Source organism: Glycine soja, chromosome 3 (assembly GCF_004193775.1).
Source record: "Glycine soja cultivar W05 chromosome 3, ASM419377v2, whole genome shotgun sequence".
Lineage (NCBI taxonomy): Eukaryota > Viridiplantae > Streptophyta > Magnoliopsida > Fabales > Fabaceae > Glycine > Glycine soja.
The window spans coordinates 32,914,672-32,931,490 of record NC_041004.1 but is presented as its reverse complement, the minus strand read 5'-3'; the positions used below and the strand labels follow the sequence as shown (position 1 = coordinate 32,931,490).

General features: G+C 34.2%; 3 protein-coding genes across 3 annotated transcripts; 2 read left to right on the top strand and 1 right to left on the bottom strand.

Moving 5' to 3' along the window:
• Nucleotides 1-211: 211 nt before the first annotated feature.
• Nucleotides 212-8,450, top strand: LOC114406495 (probable WRKY transcription factor 12). Its single transcript, XM_028369204.1, has 4 exons — nt 212-904; nt 1,144-1,220; nt 1,845-2,006; nt 8,120-8,450. The coding sequence occupies exons 1-4, from the start codon at nt 590-592 to the stop codon at nt 8,280-8,282; spliced, it is 717 nt and encodes a 238-aa protein (XP_028225005.1). The 5' UTR covers nt 212-589; the 3' UTR covers nt 8,283-8,450.
• Nucleotides 8,451-9,406: 956 nt separating this feature from the next.
• On the top strand, nt 9,407-12,316 carry LOC114405163 (protein MAIN-LIKE 1-like). The gene is made up of 5 exons (XM_028367806.1): nt 9,407-9,620; nt 10,705-11,057; nt 11,153-11,812; nt 11,894-12,058; nt 12,140-12,316. The coding sequence occupies exons 1-5, from the start codon at nt 9,407-9,409 to the stop codon at nt 12,314-12,316; spliced, it is 1,569 nt and encodes a 522-aa protein (XP_028223607.1).
• Nucleotides 12,317-15,082: 2,766 nt separating this feature from the next.
• LOC114405162 (protein FAR1-RELATED SEQUENCE 5-like) lies at nt 15,083-16,075 on the bottom strand. The gene has a single exon (XM_028367805.1). It carries the CDS (start codon nt 16,073-16,075, stop codon nt 15,083-15,085), a length of 993 nt encoding a protein of 330 aa, XP_028223606.1.
• Nucleotides 16,076-16,819: the final 744 nt, after the last annotated feature.

Sequence of the window (16,819 nt, the reverse complement as noted above, 5' to 3'; positions counted from 1 at the left end):
CATATAAATCTTATTCAACTTAAACATAATTATGTTGTAAAAAGAAACATATGATGTCTAACAAGAAACTAACAATATCCATGTACACCAAAAAAAAAAAAAATTACATCGTTGATGAGTATAATAAAACTAGCGTGATGTGAAAGAATCATTTTCATATAAGAACGACAATACCTAGTTTCATTTTCTTTGATATAGATTCCAAATGAAAAACACTTGTAGGACAATGCACGTGTAATTAAGAGAGAGAGAGAGAGAGAGAGAAAGATAGTGTGTACTAGACTTTGAATAGACTCCCTTAAGAAGAGGGGGAAAGGAATTATTTTCCTAGAAACATTCCCTTCAGAATTTAATTGGCAAACAACACATACACCTTGTTGTTGACCAAACTACACACCTCAGTGCCCCAGTCTTCTGAATAACCCTCTTTTCATATTCTCTAAGGTCACAATATGGCATAGAATTTATGCTACACCAAAACTAGAAGATCCAGCTAGCTAACAATTAGAAGATAAGACCAAAGAAAAAACCAAAATCAAGGTGTGGTTTTTCAAAAACCAAATTCAAATCATCAATAAAAAGGGGGGGTATGGAAGGAGGAGAGAGAGGTGTTAATCCCAATAATTATGAGCTCCAAGTTTCATTCGCAAACACCCCTCAAGCCATCCATGAAATGGGTTTTGTTCAATTTGAAGAAAACCAGGTTCTTAGCTTCTTGGCACCCTCTGCTCAATCCCAATCTTCTCAGCTCTCTCAATCTCTAAACGCCGGCAACGGTGGCAGCAATACTGCTGTTGCTGCCGCTACCACAACCGCCACCGCCACCACCTCCGGATCCGGAGCAACAATTGGTTTCAGCCATAATGACCTTGTATCCAGAACTTGTTGGAATAATAATGAACAGGTGGTTACTTTGTGATATCTATGTATCTATATTTATCAATCTATTTATCTATTCATTAATATCAACTATCAACTATGATCTACAACCTTATAATTAATTATCAGTTTTATTTCTTTTTGTGTATTTATTTATTTATTTTGTTTTTATGTCCTTTTCAATTTTAAGGTATTTTGTTTTGATCTCTTTCCTTTGAAACAATTTTGCTTATATATGTGGATGGTACCATGAACTTTATTCAGGTGCGAACACTGGATCCCAAAGCTGTCAATGATGAAAATTGCACCGGAAATACTAGTGATGGTGGCAACAACTCATGGTATATCCTCCTTGCAACCACTACTTTCTGTTTTCAATATCTCTCTCTTTCTCTCTCTCTGCATGCACGTAAATATTTAATTTAGATACCCAAGAAGATATTCTTTAGGTTTCTGCGAAGAATCTGAAGGTCTCTACCATATATGGAAGTGACTGCTTCTTTTTTCTTTCTGACCTTGCTTTTGTACTCCAAGTTATTCTCTCTCTCTTGGGGTATGAGGAGATGCAAGAGCTTGGTACTCAAAAGTCTTGATACTCATTGATACTCGAATCCACTATAGTCCATCACAGATTTCACATATTCTTCAAATCATCACCTTTTTTTTTCTCTTTTTTTGTTCTCATATTTACTTTATCATTAAGTTTGTAGCTTAAGGTTAATTAATCTTGCTTTAAAGTAATTAAGAAAAAGCTGTTTAATCGAGGAATATATAGAGTATTTCTGGGTAGACATTGTTATATCCACATTGATGGGAAAATTACACTTTTCAAAGCATAAAACCCAAAGCAAGTATGTTGTAGCTTTGGCCTGAATGTTGATTTCGTGCTAGATTCAACTGTTTTCCAAAGTTGGAGAGTTATATGAATAAATTAAAATTATTATACCGTTTATATATGATGGTAGGTGGAGAAGTGCTGGCTCAGAGAAGAACAAGATGAAAGTGAGGAGGAAGCTGAGGGAGCCACGGTTTTGTTTCCAAACAAGAAGTGATGTAGATGTGCTTGATGATGGTTATAAATGGAGGAAGTATGGTCAGAAAGTTGTCAAGAATAGCCTTCACCCAAGGTAATATATATATAATCCTTGAACCTTAATTACCCCTTGCTTTCTTAATTATATAGTTTTGCTCAGTTTTGCAAGTTCTTTGAATAAATTTGAAGATCATACATCTAAGAGGATGCAAGTTGCTTATGAAGTTTCATAAAACTTAATAGTTTTTATGCAGTTTCATTGTTAGAATAATTCATGTGGCTATATATTCTTGAATAAAAATCGATCGTTGCTTATATAAATAATTATAATTCTTAATAGTTACAAGACAATTGTAAAACTTATTTTAAGTTTTTAATAAGAATTGCAAATACCGGAGAAAATACTTGTTGAGACTTTAAATTTCATGTGGCATTATAGGACATTAATTTCAAAAGTGAGTTAGGAACTTCACTAATTAATACTCCTATTTTAGCATGTAATAAAAATATATTTATTCATCTAATTAATGAAGCGTTTTCTTCCTTATTTTAGCATTTAAAAATATCATTGTCAAATTCACATAAATATATGATTGAGTGCACTGGCTACATCATAGGCATTAGCCGGAGAAATTAAGGTAAGATGTCTTTTTTGGGAAAAATACATGTGTCGGTGGTGGAACTACCAAATGAATCTAAATTCACAGACAAACCAAGTGTAGTTATCCTAGGTTTTGTCTCAAATTTTAATTAAGGATTGAAAACAGTCAACAGAGAGAGGGAGAGAGAGGGAGAGAGAATCTTAGCTAAAACTGAAGGAATGATTCAAGATGTTACTTTCAATGGACTTGTGAGTAGAGAAGATTGATGGTACAGACTGAAATATAGGCTTTTTCTTCAGGTAATTAAAAATATTAATTTTTTTGTGAAGTAAAAAGAAAAAAGATATATTCGTGAGAATATTTAGTGGATTATTATTATTAGAGTTTTGACAATAGTGTACACTATAGGGTCCCCTCTTTCGTCCTCTGTTCCCAAACCATCCAACGGTCATGCTATATTTTCATCTGACCAACTTCTTCCACCCATGGTATCCATCACTAAAAAGGCTTCACTTGCACCTAAAGTTTTTCATTGTAACTACTTTAAAATTTACCTAATTTTTCCAATCCAATTTCTCTCATGGCTAAAATTTGAAAGAAAATCCCATGCTGTTTTTTGCATCAAATGTACCTCCGTGTTATAATGATTTCTTTCACACTAGCTGTTTTCCTTCTTTTTGTTTTTGCCTTAATTATCATATTACAATTTACCTTCATATTTGATTAATTTATAAACTCACAGTCATATTACTCCCCTACATACTAGTCTATTTCATTTTATCACTCACGCAGTGATTTATATCATTACTGTTAATTAGGATGTCGTAATTAGCAAAACCAGATATTAAGATACCAGCCCGTTTAGCCTACAATAATTGACAAAGAAACCCTTGTTATGATGATAAGTTTATAGTCAAAAGACATACATTATTACAAAATTTAATCATTTTTAAAATAGAGAAAACTTTTACATGGCCGTAATTAAAAGTATCTGTTACCATTTTAATTATATATATATATATATATATATATATATATATATATATATATATATATATATATATATATATATAGCTTGTTTGTCTTCCAATTCATGAGGTCCTAAACACATGTTCGTGTAGCAACTTGCTTTGCAGTGGGTCCAACATGTATCTAAACACATTAATGATATGTTTAGATGAGAGAAAGATAATAGAGAAAAGATATAACAAGAATAATGATGCATTTTTTATTTAGTTGAAGAAAAATACTACTTTTAAAATAAAATACAAAATCTTTTTTCATTTTTCTTTAATTCAAATTTCAAAATTTCTTTCTCTCCTCATTTTCTTTCCTCTAAAGTTAGAAGGTAATAGTACCCATGATCAAAGATACAAAAGAGCTGTGAAAAAAATATTTCATCCTCTACTTTTATGTAAAACAAAAAACAGATAAATATGATAAAATTTTAGATAATTAATTTTTTGGGTGTATAACATGGGTATATTTTCTCAGTCGATAGACTAAAACTAATCTGTTTTGAAGGGTAAAGATGGACAAAGTTTTTTTTTTCTTTCAAAAAATTTAAATCTTCAAGAATTGAACATGGTGTGGTGACAAAGATCTTTAAAAGGCTACAACAATCTCTCACACGCATATATATATTAAAATAATTTTTTTGGTAAAAATATTTTAAGACTTGTATATCATATTAACCTTTAAGATGTACCCAAAAAAAATATTAATCTTTGAAGAATCAAGTGTAGAATTTACTCTTTAAAATAAAACTCTTTTAATTTACCTCTTTTGAGTTGAAGCATAATGGCAGAATTTAGCTTTAGAAGAAACAAAATAGCAAGCAGAAGTAAAGAAAAAATTAAGAAAAAGTTGTGGAGGTGTGTGAATGAATTAAATGAAGTCCGTGTAAAGAGATTCAGAGTTTGATACTAGATGTTTAGACGTTAATTAATAGAATTGTGCATGCATGGATCGATATTATGATATGTTTGCTAGAGCCAAGAGGGGAATTATTAATGAATAAGCTACATACACTATCATCAAATCCAAGTATATAGCAGATTTGTTGATTTTTATTTGAAAGCATTCGGTTTGAAGATAGAAATTGAAGAAGAACATTTAATGAAAATACTAGAAATATTGAAGAGGCACATGCCTCTTTTGATATTTGTATTTGATGAAAAATTGAAGAGACTAGAAATTGAAGAGGCATATGCCTAGCTCTTCAGATATTCCTCTTTTGATATTTGCATTTAATGAAAAATCCGCACATATCTACCTTAAAAGTAATGAACATTCGGTTTGAAGGTAGAAATTTGAAGGGAAAAAAAAAACAGAAAATCATTAAATACAAATATCAAAAGAGGCATACGTGCAGATTTTTCATACGCAATACATATATAATGTTAAGATGTTAACCTGTCAACCTATAGATGCTTGTTTGATGATTTTCACGTATAATTTAAAAACCAAATTTCAGTAAACTATAACCTAAGATACATACATACATATAAATAGATAATATATATATATATATACACCAACACGACCTATTTTTCAACGAATTTGTGACGATAATGAAGTAAAAAGTGGCAATTAGTTAGTATATTAATTTGTAGCACCACCTTAATATAATTTCCAATCGGTTCTTTTGAGAGCTTAAAGCATATTATCTTTAAGGGGAAAAATTATCTTTACGGAGGAGTTAGGATAGGAAACATGATAAATAAAACAAATACTAGTATTTGATGAAAACCAAAGTTACTTAGACTGAAGGTAACTAATAATTTCGAGAAAGAAAAACGCGGTGGCAACAAACAGATCACTAAACCCAAAACATATATATTATGTGTATGCTAATGTTGCGTGCATGGAAGAAAGTTCTATAGTTTTATTGGACTTATACTTTATGAACCAAAGCAAAATGGGGTTAAAGTGGTATATCGTTATTACAAACCCAAGCAAGAAAGTGGTGGTAATTTGCTTCGGTTGCAGACCATCATTACAAAATTGTACTTAAAGGTATGTACTTAGAAGTGGAATTAGGAAGATGAAAAAGTTATTTTTGGAATGGTCACTTCAGGAACATAGGAACTTATTAAGAACATTAACGGGCCAGGTGTTTGAAAAGTTTAAAAAATGACAGTGGGACTTGTCTGAATCTTAACAAGTGTATTTTAACAACCGAAAACTTCCCGAAAAGATGCAGTACCAAACTTGGATTAAAGAAAGAAAGAAAAAAAAAACATACTGAAATTAATAAGAAAATACAAATAATAAAGTAAGATAAGCTAGTATGTCGTAAAAAGGAATACTTGTCTGATTATGTTCATAACAAAAATAAAAGCATACTACGTATTTAAATTTTGTTTTGTCTATTAGTTAATTTAGATAACATTACTACGTGAATATACATATCACATGATTTTAGGAATTTGTTTAGAGTGTGTTTTATAACAGTATTGATTACGAAGCAAAAATTAAATAAATTTAGATAAATATAAATTATTTCGTACATCAAAAACATAAAAATATTTGATAGGAGATATAAATACTTGTCCGAGAAGATGGTGTATGACTCTGAATGTAAAATCTTTTTATACAAATATTTAAATAACATTTAATCATTTACTCTTATCTCAAAAAAATTAATCATATACTGATATCAGTTTTTTTTTTTTGAAGAAATACTGATATCAGTTTGATCATTCAAAAAATTATATTAATTAAAAAAAAAGTTAATCAACCCTATTTACTTCACTCTCCTTTATTTACCTTACTCTCTTATCTCAAAATCAACTTTTCATTTTTTTTTCGACCTCCCTCCTATCTCAAAACTCTAACCATCCACACAAATAATAAATAAAAGAAACTCTAATCATCCGTCCACCCTTTTCGCTCCACTCCCCTATCTCAAACTCCAATCTCTTTTTTTTTTTTCAGTCAACCTCCTCCATCTCACCCCCCCATTTCAAGTGTGGGAGTGGGGTGGATTTGGGTGTAGTTACTCCAACACTGATTAGGAAAGGGTTCAGTGAAGCTATATATAAGTGATGTGATTTATATATCTAAATATCTTTAAGATTTTAGGTGGAGATGAATGTAGTACGTGTTCAATTTCTTGATAACCTTTGTTATCATTCCATTAACATTTCTGAGTGCTCCTTGTTACTCCCCCAACAAGTGGTAATAGGGCCTGGTATGAGGGGGAGCAAGAGCAAGGTTAATTGATAAGGTTGGTCAAGTGACTTGTCTCGTTGATGAATTAGAAATCAAGGGGAAGATTGTTGAAAAATCTAGGGTTAGTAGCAAAAGGACTCAATGAAAGATATGTAACCCATTTACCTAGGATTTTATAAAACATTTTTTAGCAAGTTAAAAAATCATAATTTTTTTATGTTATTCTTTATTTATTGCAAGTTGAATAACTAATTTTATAAAGCATTTCAAATTCATTAAACTAACTAATGAATTATAAATGTTTTATAATTAAAATTAGTTATTCAAATTGCTAATAAATGAGGAATAACATAAAACAAATTATGATTTGTTATAAAAATTATTTTTTATTTGTAAACAAAATTATAAATTTATCTAATTTTGTTTTATTCGTTTATTTTAATAGTTTTGAATTCTTATATTTTTTTTTAAAAAAAGAATATTTTAATAAAATAATTAGTGTGAATAGTATAATATTGGAAGAGAGAATAAATGAGAAACTTTATTCAAATATTGAGGTTAAAAATGGAAAAATAATAATAAATTATAAGATCATATCCTACTTTAAATACAAGTAGTACTATTTAAAAAAAACTATAAATTCATAAGACAAATTTGTTTATTAAATTGTCAGTCATTTTAATCAAATAAACTTATAAATTATTTGAATAAATTATAAACTAGTTAAAATGATTAGCTAACTAGCTAGCTAAATAAATTATACATTACATGCAACGTTCAGTCATTAATATATCACATTGTTTTTTATTATAGCGTATATGTGTCTCTGGGCAAAGAATATTTAACAATGATTTATTTTTTATTGTTAAACATTAAGGAGAAAGCATACAGAATAATAGACGTGAAATATATTGTAGATACTTAACGTACAGGTTGTGGATTGTTTTTGTTTGTTTTTTATTTTCACAATTGTAGCATAATTCAATAAATAATACTATGGTATAATTATTAAAAAGATTTAACTCAATTAGTTGAATAAGATATATATACGAATTATATAAATCTTCTTATATCGTGTTTAATTTCTACTAAAAAAAATGCAAGTATAATCAAAGAATGAAAGGCATGCTATATATTCTTTTGTATTGGTTTTTAGTTGTTATTAAAACATATGTTTAGATACTTTAACAACTATACTGTGAGATTATATGTGACATAACATGTCTATATGTAAATCATGTTATTAATAAGTAATAATAGGAATCATTTTCAAAAGTTTTAAAAATCATAAAAAATAAAACAAACAACTTTTTTTTAGGAAATTAAAATCAAATTTAATCACATTTTCATAGAGTAAATTCATATTTTACCCTAATTTTGAATGTTTCATGCTTATCCAATTGACATCTCAATTGTGTGATATGAGCAGAAGTTACTACCGCTGTACCCATAACAACTGTAGGGTGAAGAAAAGAGTTGAACGACTCTCTGAAGATTGTCGTATGGTAATAACTACCTATGAAGGCAGACACAACCACTCTCCTTGCGATGACTCAAATTCATCGGAACATGAATGTTTCACCTCTTTTTGAACAATGTCGTTTCAATAATTATTATGTATTATTAATAATTAATTAGCTGTACGTGACATTTTCATGAAGGATATTGCATTGTACTTATATTGTTACTATTTGTTATTGAGCTCAGTCACTCTTTCATGGATGAACTCATTTGTCTATAAAAATTAAAAAAGTTCTTTATATATGTATAAATTTATATATATATATATATATATATATATATATATATATATATATATATATATATTAATATAGCATATTTCTCCAATATGCCCCCGCCCCCATATATATGCGTTAAATTTAAGATTCTTCAACCTTAAAGAAAAATCATTTTGTTAATCTTACATGTGTCTGACGTCCTTAACATGATTATGAGTCTTCTCCTGTTTAAGGCAATTTAATTAGGTAGATTTGTTCGCGGAGCACGTGTAAATATTTAAACAACTTACAATATATAAGTTAGTTTAATGTATAATGAAAAAGCTTGTTTAAAAGACTTTGCAAGCAAAAGAGTGTTGAGTCTAACCAAGAAGCTTTTCAAGTGTGTTCTAGATGTTGAGTGGGAAATTAAGAAAAAGTGATATTGATAAGTTATAGTAGCATTTTATGTTGAACTACAGAAAGTGAAAAGAACTTGGAGTTGGAATTGAAGCATAAGATTGGAAACTGGAAAGTCGATACTACACGAGGAAACTAGAGAAAATGTGACATCAAAGCAGGGGATAGAGAAGAGACATGTAAGAATAATTATATCCGAACGCATGCACAAAAGGTAAAAAAGGGGTATGAAACCAACAATACAAACTTAAAAAAAAAAAACAAAAAAAAAAAAAGACATTTCCATGAATGTTGAATTCTATGGCTTTTGGCTGTTGCTAGGTGCACCCAGCAAAATTGCTGCTGCACCCAGCAATTGAATGAAGTTCCTAAAATACCCTTCATTTAAAAAATAAAAGTTAATATATTTAAAAAAAAAACATTTTCTTCTTCTTCCGTTTTAAAAAACGTTTTCTTCCGCGGTTTCCTTCTTCTCCCATGCACCCAGCAACCTCCCCGCAAGCTTCTTCTTCCTTGGTTTCGTTCTTCTCCTTCCTTCCAAAAAGGTTCGTCTTCTTCCTTCGTCTTCTATGTATACAATGGCAAGGGGAGAAGGTTCTTCCGCGCGTTCCGGCGGAAGAAGGTTCCAAAGGTTCTTCCGCTGGATCCAACGAAAGATGGTTCCGAAGGTTCTTCCGCGGGATCCACGGAAGAACTATGTCTTCCGCGGATCCCGCGGAAGAACCTGCGGAACCTTCTTCCCCAGGCAACATTTCCTGATCGCGGAAGAACCTATGGAACCTTCTTCTGCAGGCAAGCTATCCTTCTCACGGAAGAACATTCGAAACGTCTTCCGCGTAGCATGTTTTGGTATTTTTTGGTTATTTTTTTTTTTTGAAAATTTTGTCTGAACCACCAATTTAATGATATTAGTAATTATTTTTCATTTATTTGCTATTACAAAGTGTATATGGTATTTAACTTACACAAACTCCCTAATTTTGATACATCACCTATTGTATTTTGCTTTCATTTGGTTAGGATGTCTAAATTGAATTGTTATTTGCTGTCATTTGGTTAGGATGTATAAATGACTGTATACACTGCATAAATTATGTGGATTAGTTAGGATTCTTTTTCCCTGATGAATGAGAGGGTTAAGAAAAAAAAAGGTAAGTTAGGATACTAATATGCAACTATTAGACTACTGTTACACTTGTAATTAAGAAAAAATATGAGACAAGAAAACAAAGTTCCTGTGTTACTCTGTTTCTAAATTTATTTTGATATTGAAAAGAAATTTGTCTAATCTAATCTAATAGCCTGCAACCTGTCAATTACAATGGGAATTCTTTTGATATTGAAAACAAATTTGTCTAATCTGATACCTACACAATCTAAGCAATGTTATAAGCTTGTCTAATCATGTTTGAGCTATAAAAAGAATTTAAACATGATCCAAAAACCAAAAATTCTGTCTATTATATTTCCCTTGGAAGTAAATCTTATAATGTTTGATTTGATTATTCCCTTGGAAGCAAACAATTTCATTATTCAATTTCAGCTTTTAGGAGAATTGTGTCTCCTAAATTCTTTGTCCTATTTTCAAAATACTAAACCAAAAAACAAAAAGCATGCCTTGGTTCTACATGTCCCTCATAATGAAGCATAATGTCACAGATATCCTAAATGAGAATGTCACACATATCATGAGAACATCATGTCCAAGAAACATTGAAAACTTAATTTGACCAAATTAGTAAGAAACATACAAAACATGTGTTTGAACAAATTTGTAATGACAAAGCTTTGTTACCAATTATTTGAATATTTAATTTGACCGAAAAAAATAAATGTTCTTCATGATTTCAGATCATGGTTAGAACACGAGGTTTAGGTCGTGCGTTAGGAGCTGGTAGAGGTAGAGGCATTAGTGAGGATACGCATGAGGCTGATGTTCCTCTGCGTCGCAGACCTACTGCTTCAGCAAGTAGACAACAAGTTCGTCTGCGTGAGGACGTGACAGAGAGACCTGAGGATGTGCCTCAGTTGCATGAGGATGTTCCTCATGTGTCTGATGCCACCCCAGAGATGACAGGCGCCGCCGATGCTGTTCAGACAAAGGGAGTGGCTACTGATGGGAGCTTGGGGTCACCTGCTGCAGATGAGGGTTTCCCCAATGGACCACGCGACCCATCGATTTTGACCGATTTTGCTGAGCATGTCGCACACAGCATCTGGAGTGGACGAGTACGTAGTTTTTAATGTTGACTAATTACATAAAAATTATTTGTAGTTGGATTGTTTTTTATATACACGTTATTGTAAATTGTTATTCAATTTAGGAACGACCCGATCTGAAGTTGGTCTCCCACGGTAGAAAAGTAGATAAAATTGGGAGACCAACGCCTAAGATCGAAGGGTTGATTGCTGGCACCGGATTGAGTCCACTGATCAGGTGTTCTGTTATCACCACTGATCCTGGACTGATATCCGCCTTCATCGAGAGGTGGCATCGTGAGACTAGCACGTTCCACCTACCAGTAGGCGAGTTGACGATCACGTTGGATGGCGTGACGTCACTCCTACACCTTTTCATCACTGGCGCGCTGCATACGTTCGAGCCGCTTGTTACTTCAGACGCCATTGGTCTACTGACGGAGCTTCTTGAGGTCAGTCATGAGGAGGCTACATTTGAGACCCGACAGGCTGGTGGGCCTCATGTCCAGTTGGGGTGGCTTCGAGACTTGTATCAGAGCCAGTGCAGGATCAGACGATGGGTTGTAGCAGCCCGCACGTATCTACTCCACTTGGTGGGTTGTACTCTTTTCGCCAACAAGAGTTCAACCCATGTACATGTCGTGCACTTGGAGGCTTTCAGGGACCTGGCCCAGGCAGGGGGATTCGCCTGGGGGGTAGCTGCATTAGTCCACATGTACGACCATCTGAATGACGCGTCACAGGCCTCTACACGGCAGCTGGGCAGTTATATTACACTTCTCCAGGTACGTATTATCACTGATAATTTAAATTGAAGTAACATTGAATCTCTTTTTTTTGTATTGATGTTGACTATGTCTTTGTAGTGCTGGATATACGAGCACTTTCCTACAGTGCATACATCCGTCGTTCATGATGCTTATGATGAGGGGAGCCCACGGGCCTGCAGGTGGCTTACGGGTAAGGCTCATATGACGGGGATCAAGGGATCCCCGTATCGGAGACGTTTGGATGCCCTGAGTGTGACTGACGTGTGCTGGATGCCCTATGGTGAGCACCGGGGAGTCAAGGCCTTTGACTTGATATCATCGTACACTGGCCAACTCAGATAGGGTCAGATTGTGGTGTACGTTCGACCTGACCGGGTTCTTCGACAGTTTGCCTACCTTCAGACGGTCCCTCCGCCGTCGGTTTGTGATTCTTTGACGGGTGATGATATAGATGATCGGTGGTTGAATTTTCCAGACCATTTGGTGCCTTCAGGGGAGCTCTGTGTAGTTCCTGGATAGGTGGCGGCAGACTACATGGAGTGGTTTTTTCGGATATCGCACCCATTCTTCACGCGGACCGAGGAGACTGCTGCGCCGAGACATCCACCTCCCCCTCATCATGAGGAGTTCGTCGAGCCACCCATCCCCGAGGTTTCACTCGCGACCGATCTCCCTACGCATTCAGTGGTAAGCATAACTTCTGTAGTTTTTCATAATTTAAATTTTTTTAAAATGTGATACTGACTTTGTTATTTTGACTGTGACAGGTTCACTGCGAAGGATGTCAGGGGATGACTCAGGATTTAGGAGCGATTGCTGAGGATTTGGAGCGGGTCATCAACCTCAGAATGGTCACTGAGGGCACTGACTTGCATGACATCATGACTCGTTGTCTGAGGAGAGCTAGAGGTGACACCGCAGATGGAAGTCTTAGGCCGCCCCAGAGACACCGCATAGATTAGGATTTATATTTTTATTTTACTTAAATTATTAATTTTTGTATTTGTTTATGTATGTCATAAAACACATTTACTTACATCATTTATGATTTTTGTTTGTCTCTCTATAAATACATGGTTTGAAATTTAAATATAAACCACACACATGAGTCACATTTATAATGGCATTTGAATATATAAAATAAAGAAGATAAAATAATTTGTAATTTAAATGTTAACATTTATAACTATTCTGAAATTATATATTTTAACCATATATATACATACACTAAAGAATAAAAAAAATTGGTTTTGTGCCTTTTAGAAACATGCCTAAGTACCCCTGTTCGGGTTTTTTTAAAAATTATGTGGGAGCTGCTTGAGACTGTCCAGGGCCGCTATTTAGCATGTTTGCACGTCAAGGAATCCAAAAAAAATAAAAGCATCACCTCGTTCCATCGAATCGCACCTCAAACGGAGGCACCAAAAATCAAAAAAGTTGGTTTTCGGCTTTTTAGAAACATATAACTACCATTCAGTTCAACACAAATATAACAATTTGACACAGTAACACTTGTTCACGGAACAATTGATTAATTACATGAACATAAATCCAATGTACATATACATACATAAATATTACAAGTTCAGTGTCCGCTTAGGTCTACATGCATTGTATTAATTGTCATTAGGCTTAAGTATTGCTGCATTCTACCTACATATGCAGTTGGCCATTGTTTTGCCTCCGGATACGCATTGCTTGACCACAACAACGCCATAGGCGATAAGGGACAACGATCTTTCAAAAAAACCTGTTGTAAGTGAAATTACAATAATAAGTTAAACAAACAAACCAACACATTCAATAATTGAAATTATTTGAGTAAACGAATTTTCAATGGACCTGAACAAAATGACTGCCATACACATGGCCGACGCATATTATGCGGTGCGCAGCAGAATTGGCTGGTGGTCGACTTCTGAGAGGAAAAAATGTGAAGCTCTGTTGTCGTGACAATGATAAAAGGATTACATTATATCTTGACGCAATTACATATCCCATATCCGTTATATCCATCCATTTGTCCATACTAACCTAAATCACATAACAAATTCACGTGTCAGTCATGTAAACATTACTTATATTTTTAAAAAGCATAAAACACATACCTTGGATAACCCATCCACGTGTAGGGACAACCTCAGCTGTTCATATCTCTCCGTGCCACCAAAGATCTTTATGTAGTCTTGCGACCATTTGCCAAGTTCTTTAATCAATTCATTACGCATTATGGCCCAACACTCTTCTCCCATACCTAACAAAGTGGAAACTGACCGATATCCACAATTACCATCCGCTTTCACATCAACAACATCCTCAATGAAACCATGCATAAATGGCAGAAATTGATCCAACATGGGGATCATCCTTGCTGGCTTTGGTGGTGCAAAAGATGATGCACTGGGTCTGACTAAGGTGTTGCTGTTTTGAACCGAATGATAAGCATCAACATACTCCCAATAAGATGGATCACGCTTTGTCGATCTTTCGCTTCTTTTCATTACCTTTTTCGGGGCACCTTTCGTCTTAACCTTTGTTGGAGGAGGACATATAGAGGTCTCATCGGGAAACGCGAATTCTCAGAGTTTACTCTTGAAAGTAACTTTCCCACAAACATCAAGTTCATCGAATCTTTTATATATTCTATCAATCTCTTCCTTGATGCTCACTTCGGCCTCACATAGCCCCTGGTCTGAAAAATTAAGTCTCCTCCAGTACATATGGACTGCATCCAGTGGGATGCTGCCACCCTCATACCTTTGTAGCTCGCATGCACAAGGAAGACCTAGCGTGGTTCTCAAGACACACCCACAAGAAGACACATTGTCTTTCAAATAACGTACGCGCTCAAACTCAACCGAAATTTCATTTAAAACGTACCTTGACACCATTCCCAGAAGCCTCTTGTATAAGGTTTTCTTGAAAACATGACCAACAACATGCGTACTTGTTTCGAATGATGCTCTAATTTCAGTGTGTTGCAGCGTCATCATGTTGTTCATTGCATCCCAAACACTACAGAGGTCTCCAACGCTATTCTGTAATATCCTCTTCAAAGACCAATGAGCAGATTCAACCCTACATTTAAAACACACAACAGAGAAGACAAATTAATAGCAATAATCCAAACAATCATTAAAAGAAACTTGACTAATATAATAAAACATTTAAATACTTATTTGTTGTTGTGTTGCCTAGGTGCATCACCTTATTCGTCCAGGCCAAGATAAATTTCTCCTTGTGTGGGACAATCCATGTCTCACATACGTAGTCAGTAAACATTGGTCACGGGGAACACGCTACTTGAAACCTTTGAAGGTGCTCAAGGAACTCCTGTTCCGAAGGACAATCTACTAGGTTACCCCAGCTATCCATTACGTAGTCCCAAGCATTCTTCTGACCAACAAGTGATTTACACTTTGCCTTCACATTCTTGTCTATGTGAAACCTGCACAACAAATTCTTACACTCCGGAAACACAACTTTCACAGCATTCATCAGGGCTAGGTCTCTGTCTGTGACAATAACAACAGGAAGACGATCGTTTCTTAAAAAAAGGCATCGAAACCGTTCCAGTGCCCATACAAGATTGTTCACGCGCTCACCCTTCGGATATGCAAACCCAGCAGAGAAAGTCATCCCGGTTGGTGTCAACCCCACAATATCAAGCAATGGGAGCCTGTACCAATTTGTTTTGTAGGTACTGTCTATCAAAAAAACAAGATGACATGCGTTACATAACTTAACTGCATCTGGGTGACACCAAAACAAATCACGCACCACATCTTCATCCTTCAATCTATGCCAATGAATGTATTGGTCACATTCAAGGAGCCTCATTAGGTGTTGCATTTCACTGTCATCTCCTCTGATTGAAGAACGGTATGCACTTCTTGCATTGTAGATTTGTTTGATTGTGGTGCAACTGCTGCTGTTGTGCTCCTTCAACGTTAGCAGGATGTTTCTTGGTTTCATATTCGACTTCATCATATCAGCAATGATATTCTTCTCATCATCTATCAATCTCCCAGCATATGGATGTCCAACTAAGGTCTTCGCCAATTCATGGTTGTGAATCCCACATATCAGCTTCACCGCCCAACCTTCACCTTCATGCACTGGTTTTCCACGAATCTTAAATGGACAACCACATTTTCTAGTACCTGTGTCTTTTCTAACAAATTCTTTCTTCCTACCCTTGTACTTACCGCTCCTTTCACACCCAATTAAGACAAATGAAGTTCTTCCTCTGCTGCCAGTATATGTATCAGACCTCATAATTACTGCAACAAAACCATTTTCATGGGCAACCGTTCGAGCCCACTTCAAAACATCTTCTCGGGTTTCAAAGACCTAGGACACAACCTCGACATATTAATTTTTACACAAATCATACATTAGACCAAACAATTAAAACTAATCGACATGATTACCTGAGAAGTATTAAAAGCATCTGAACAATCAACATGTGCTTCATTCACACCACAATCTTCTTCTTCATTTTGAAAATCCATATCAACTTCTTCGGACATCGCACTGTAATATGCCCATTGATCTTCGTCCATCTTAATTCAAAGTATAACTATCACCTAATTCAACATTCAACTAAATAATTTGAACAATACAGCAACCCAAAAAAATTTACAAACTATCAATATCAAACTAATTCAACATTTGACAACCTCACACAAATATTTAATCTACATATACATAACCAAATTCAACTTTTAATTACATAATTCCAAAATTATAACCTACAAAGCTCATTTAACCAAAAAATACCTCAACTTAGGCTAAAAAAATCAACAATTCAACCAACAAATATATTTTTATGTTTCACATAAATTACAAATAAAATTAACCAAAATAACATTCAAAATAATCTTAAAACAAAAAAATAATAAAACAAATTACTCCATGGAAGAAGTAGTCTTCCGCAGTTGTAATATCAACTGCGGAAGACTGCTTCTTCCGTGGAATCTCATGGAAGACGTCTTCCGCGAGACTCCACGGAAGAAGCTA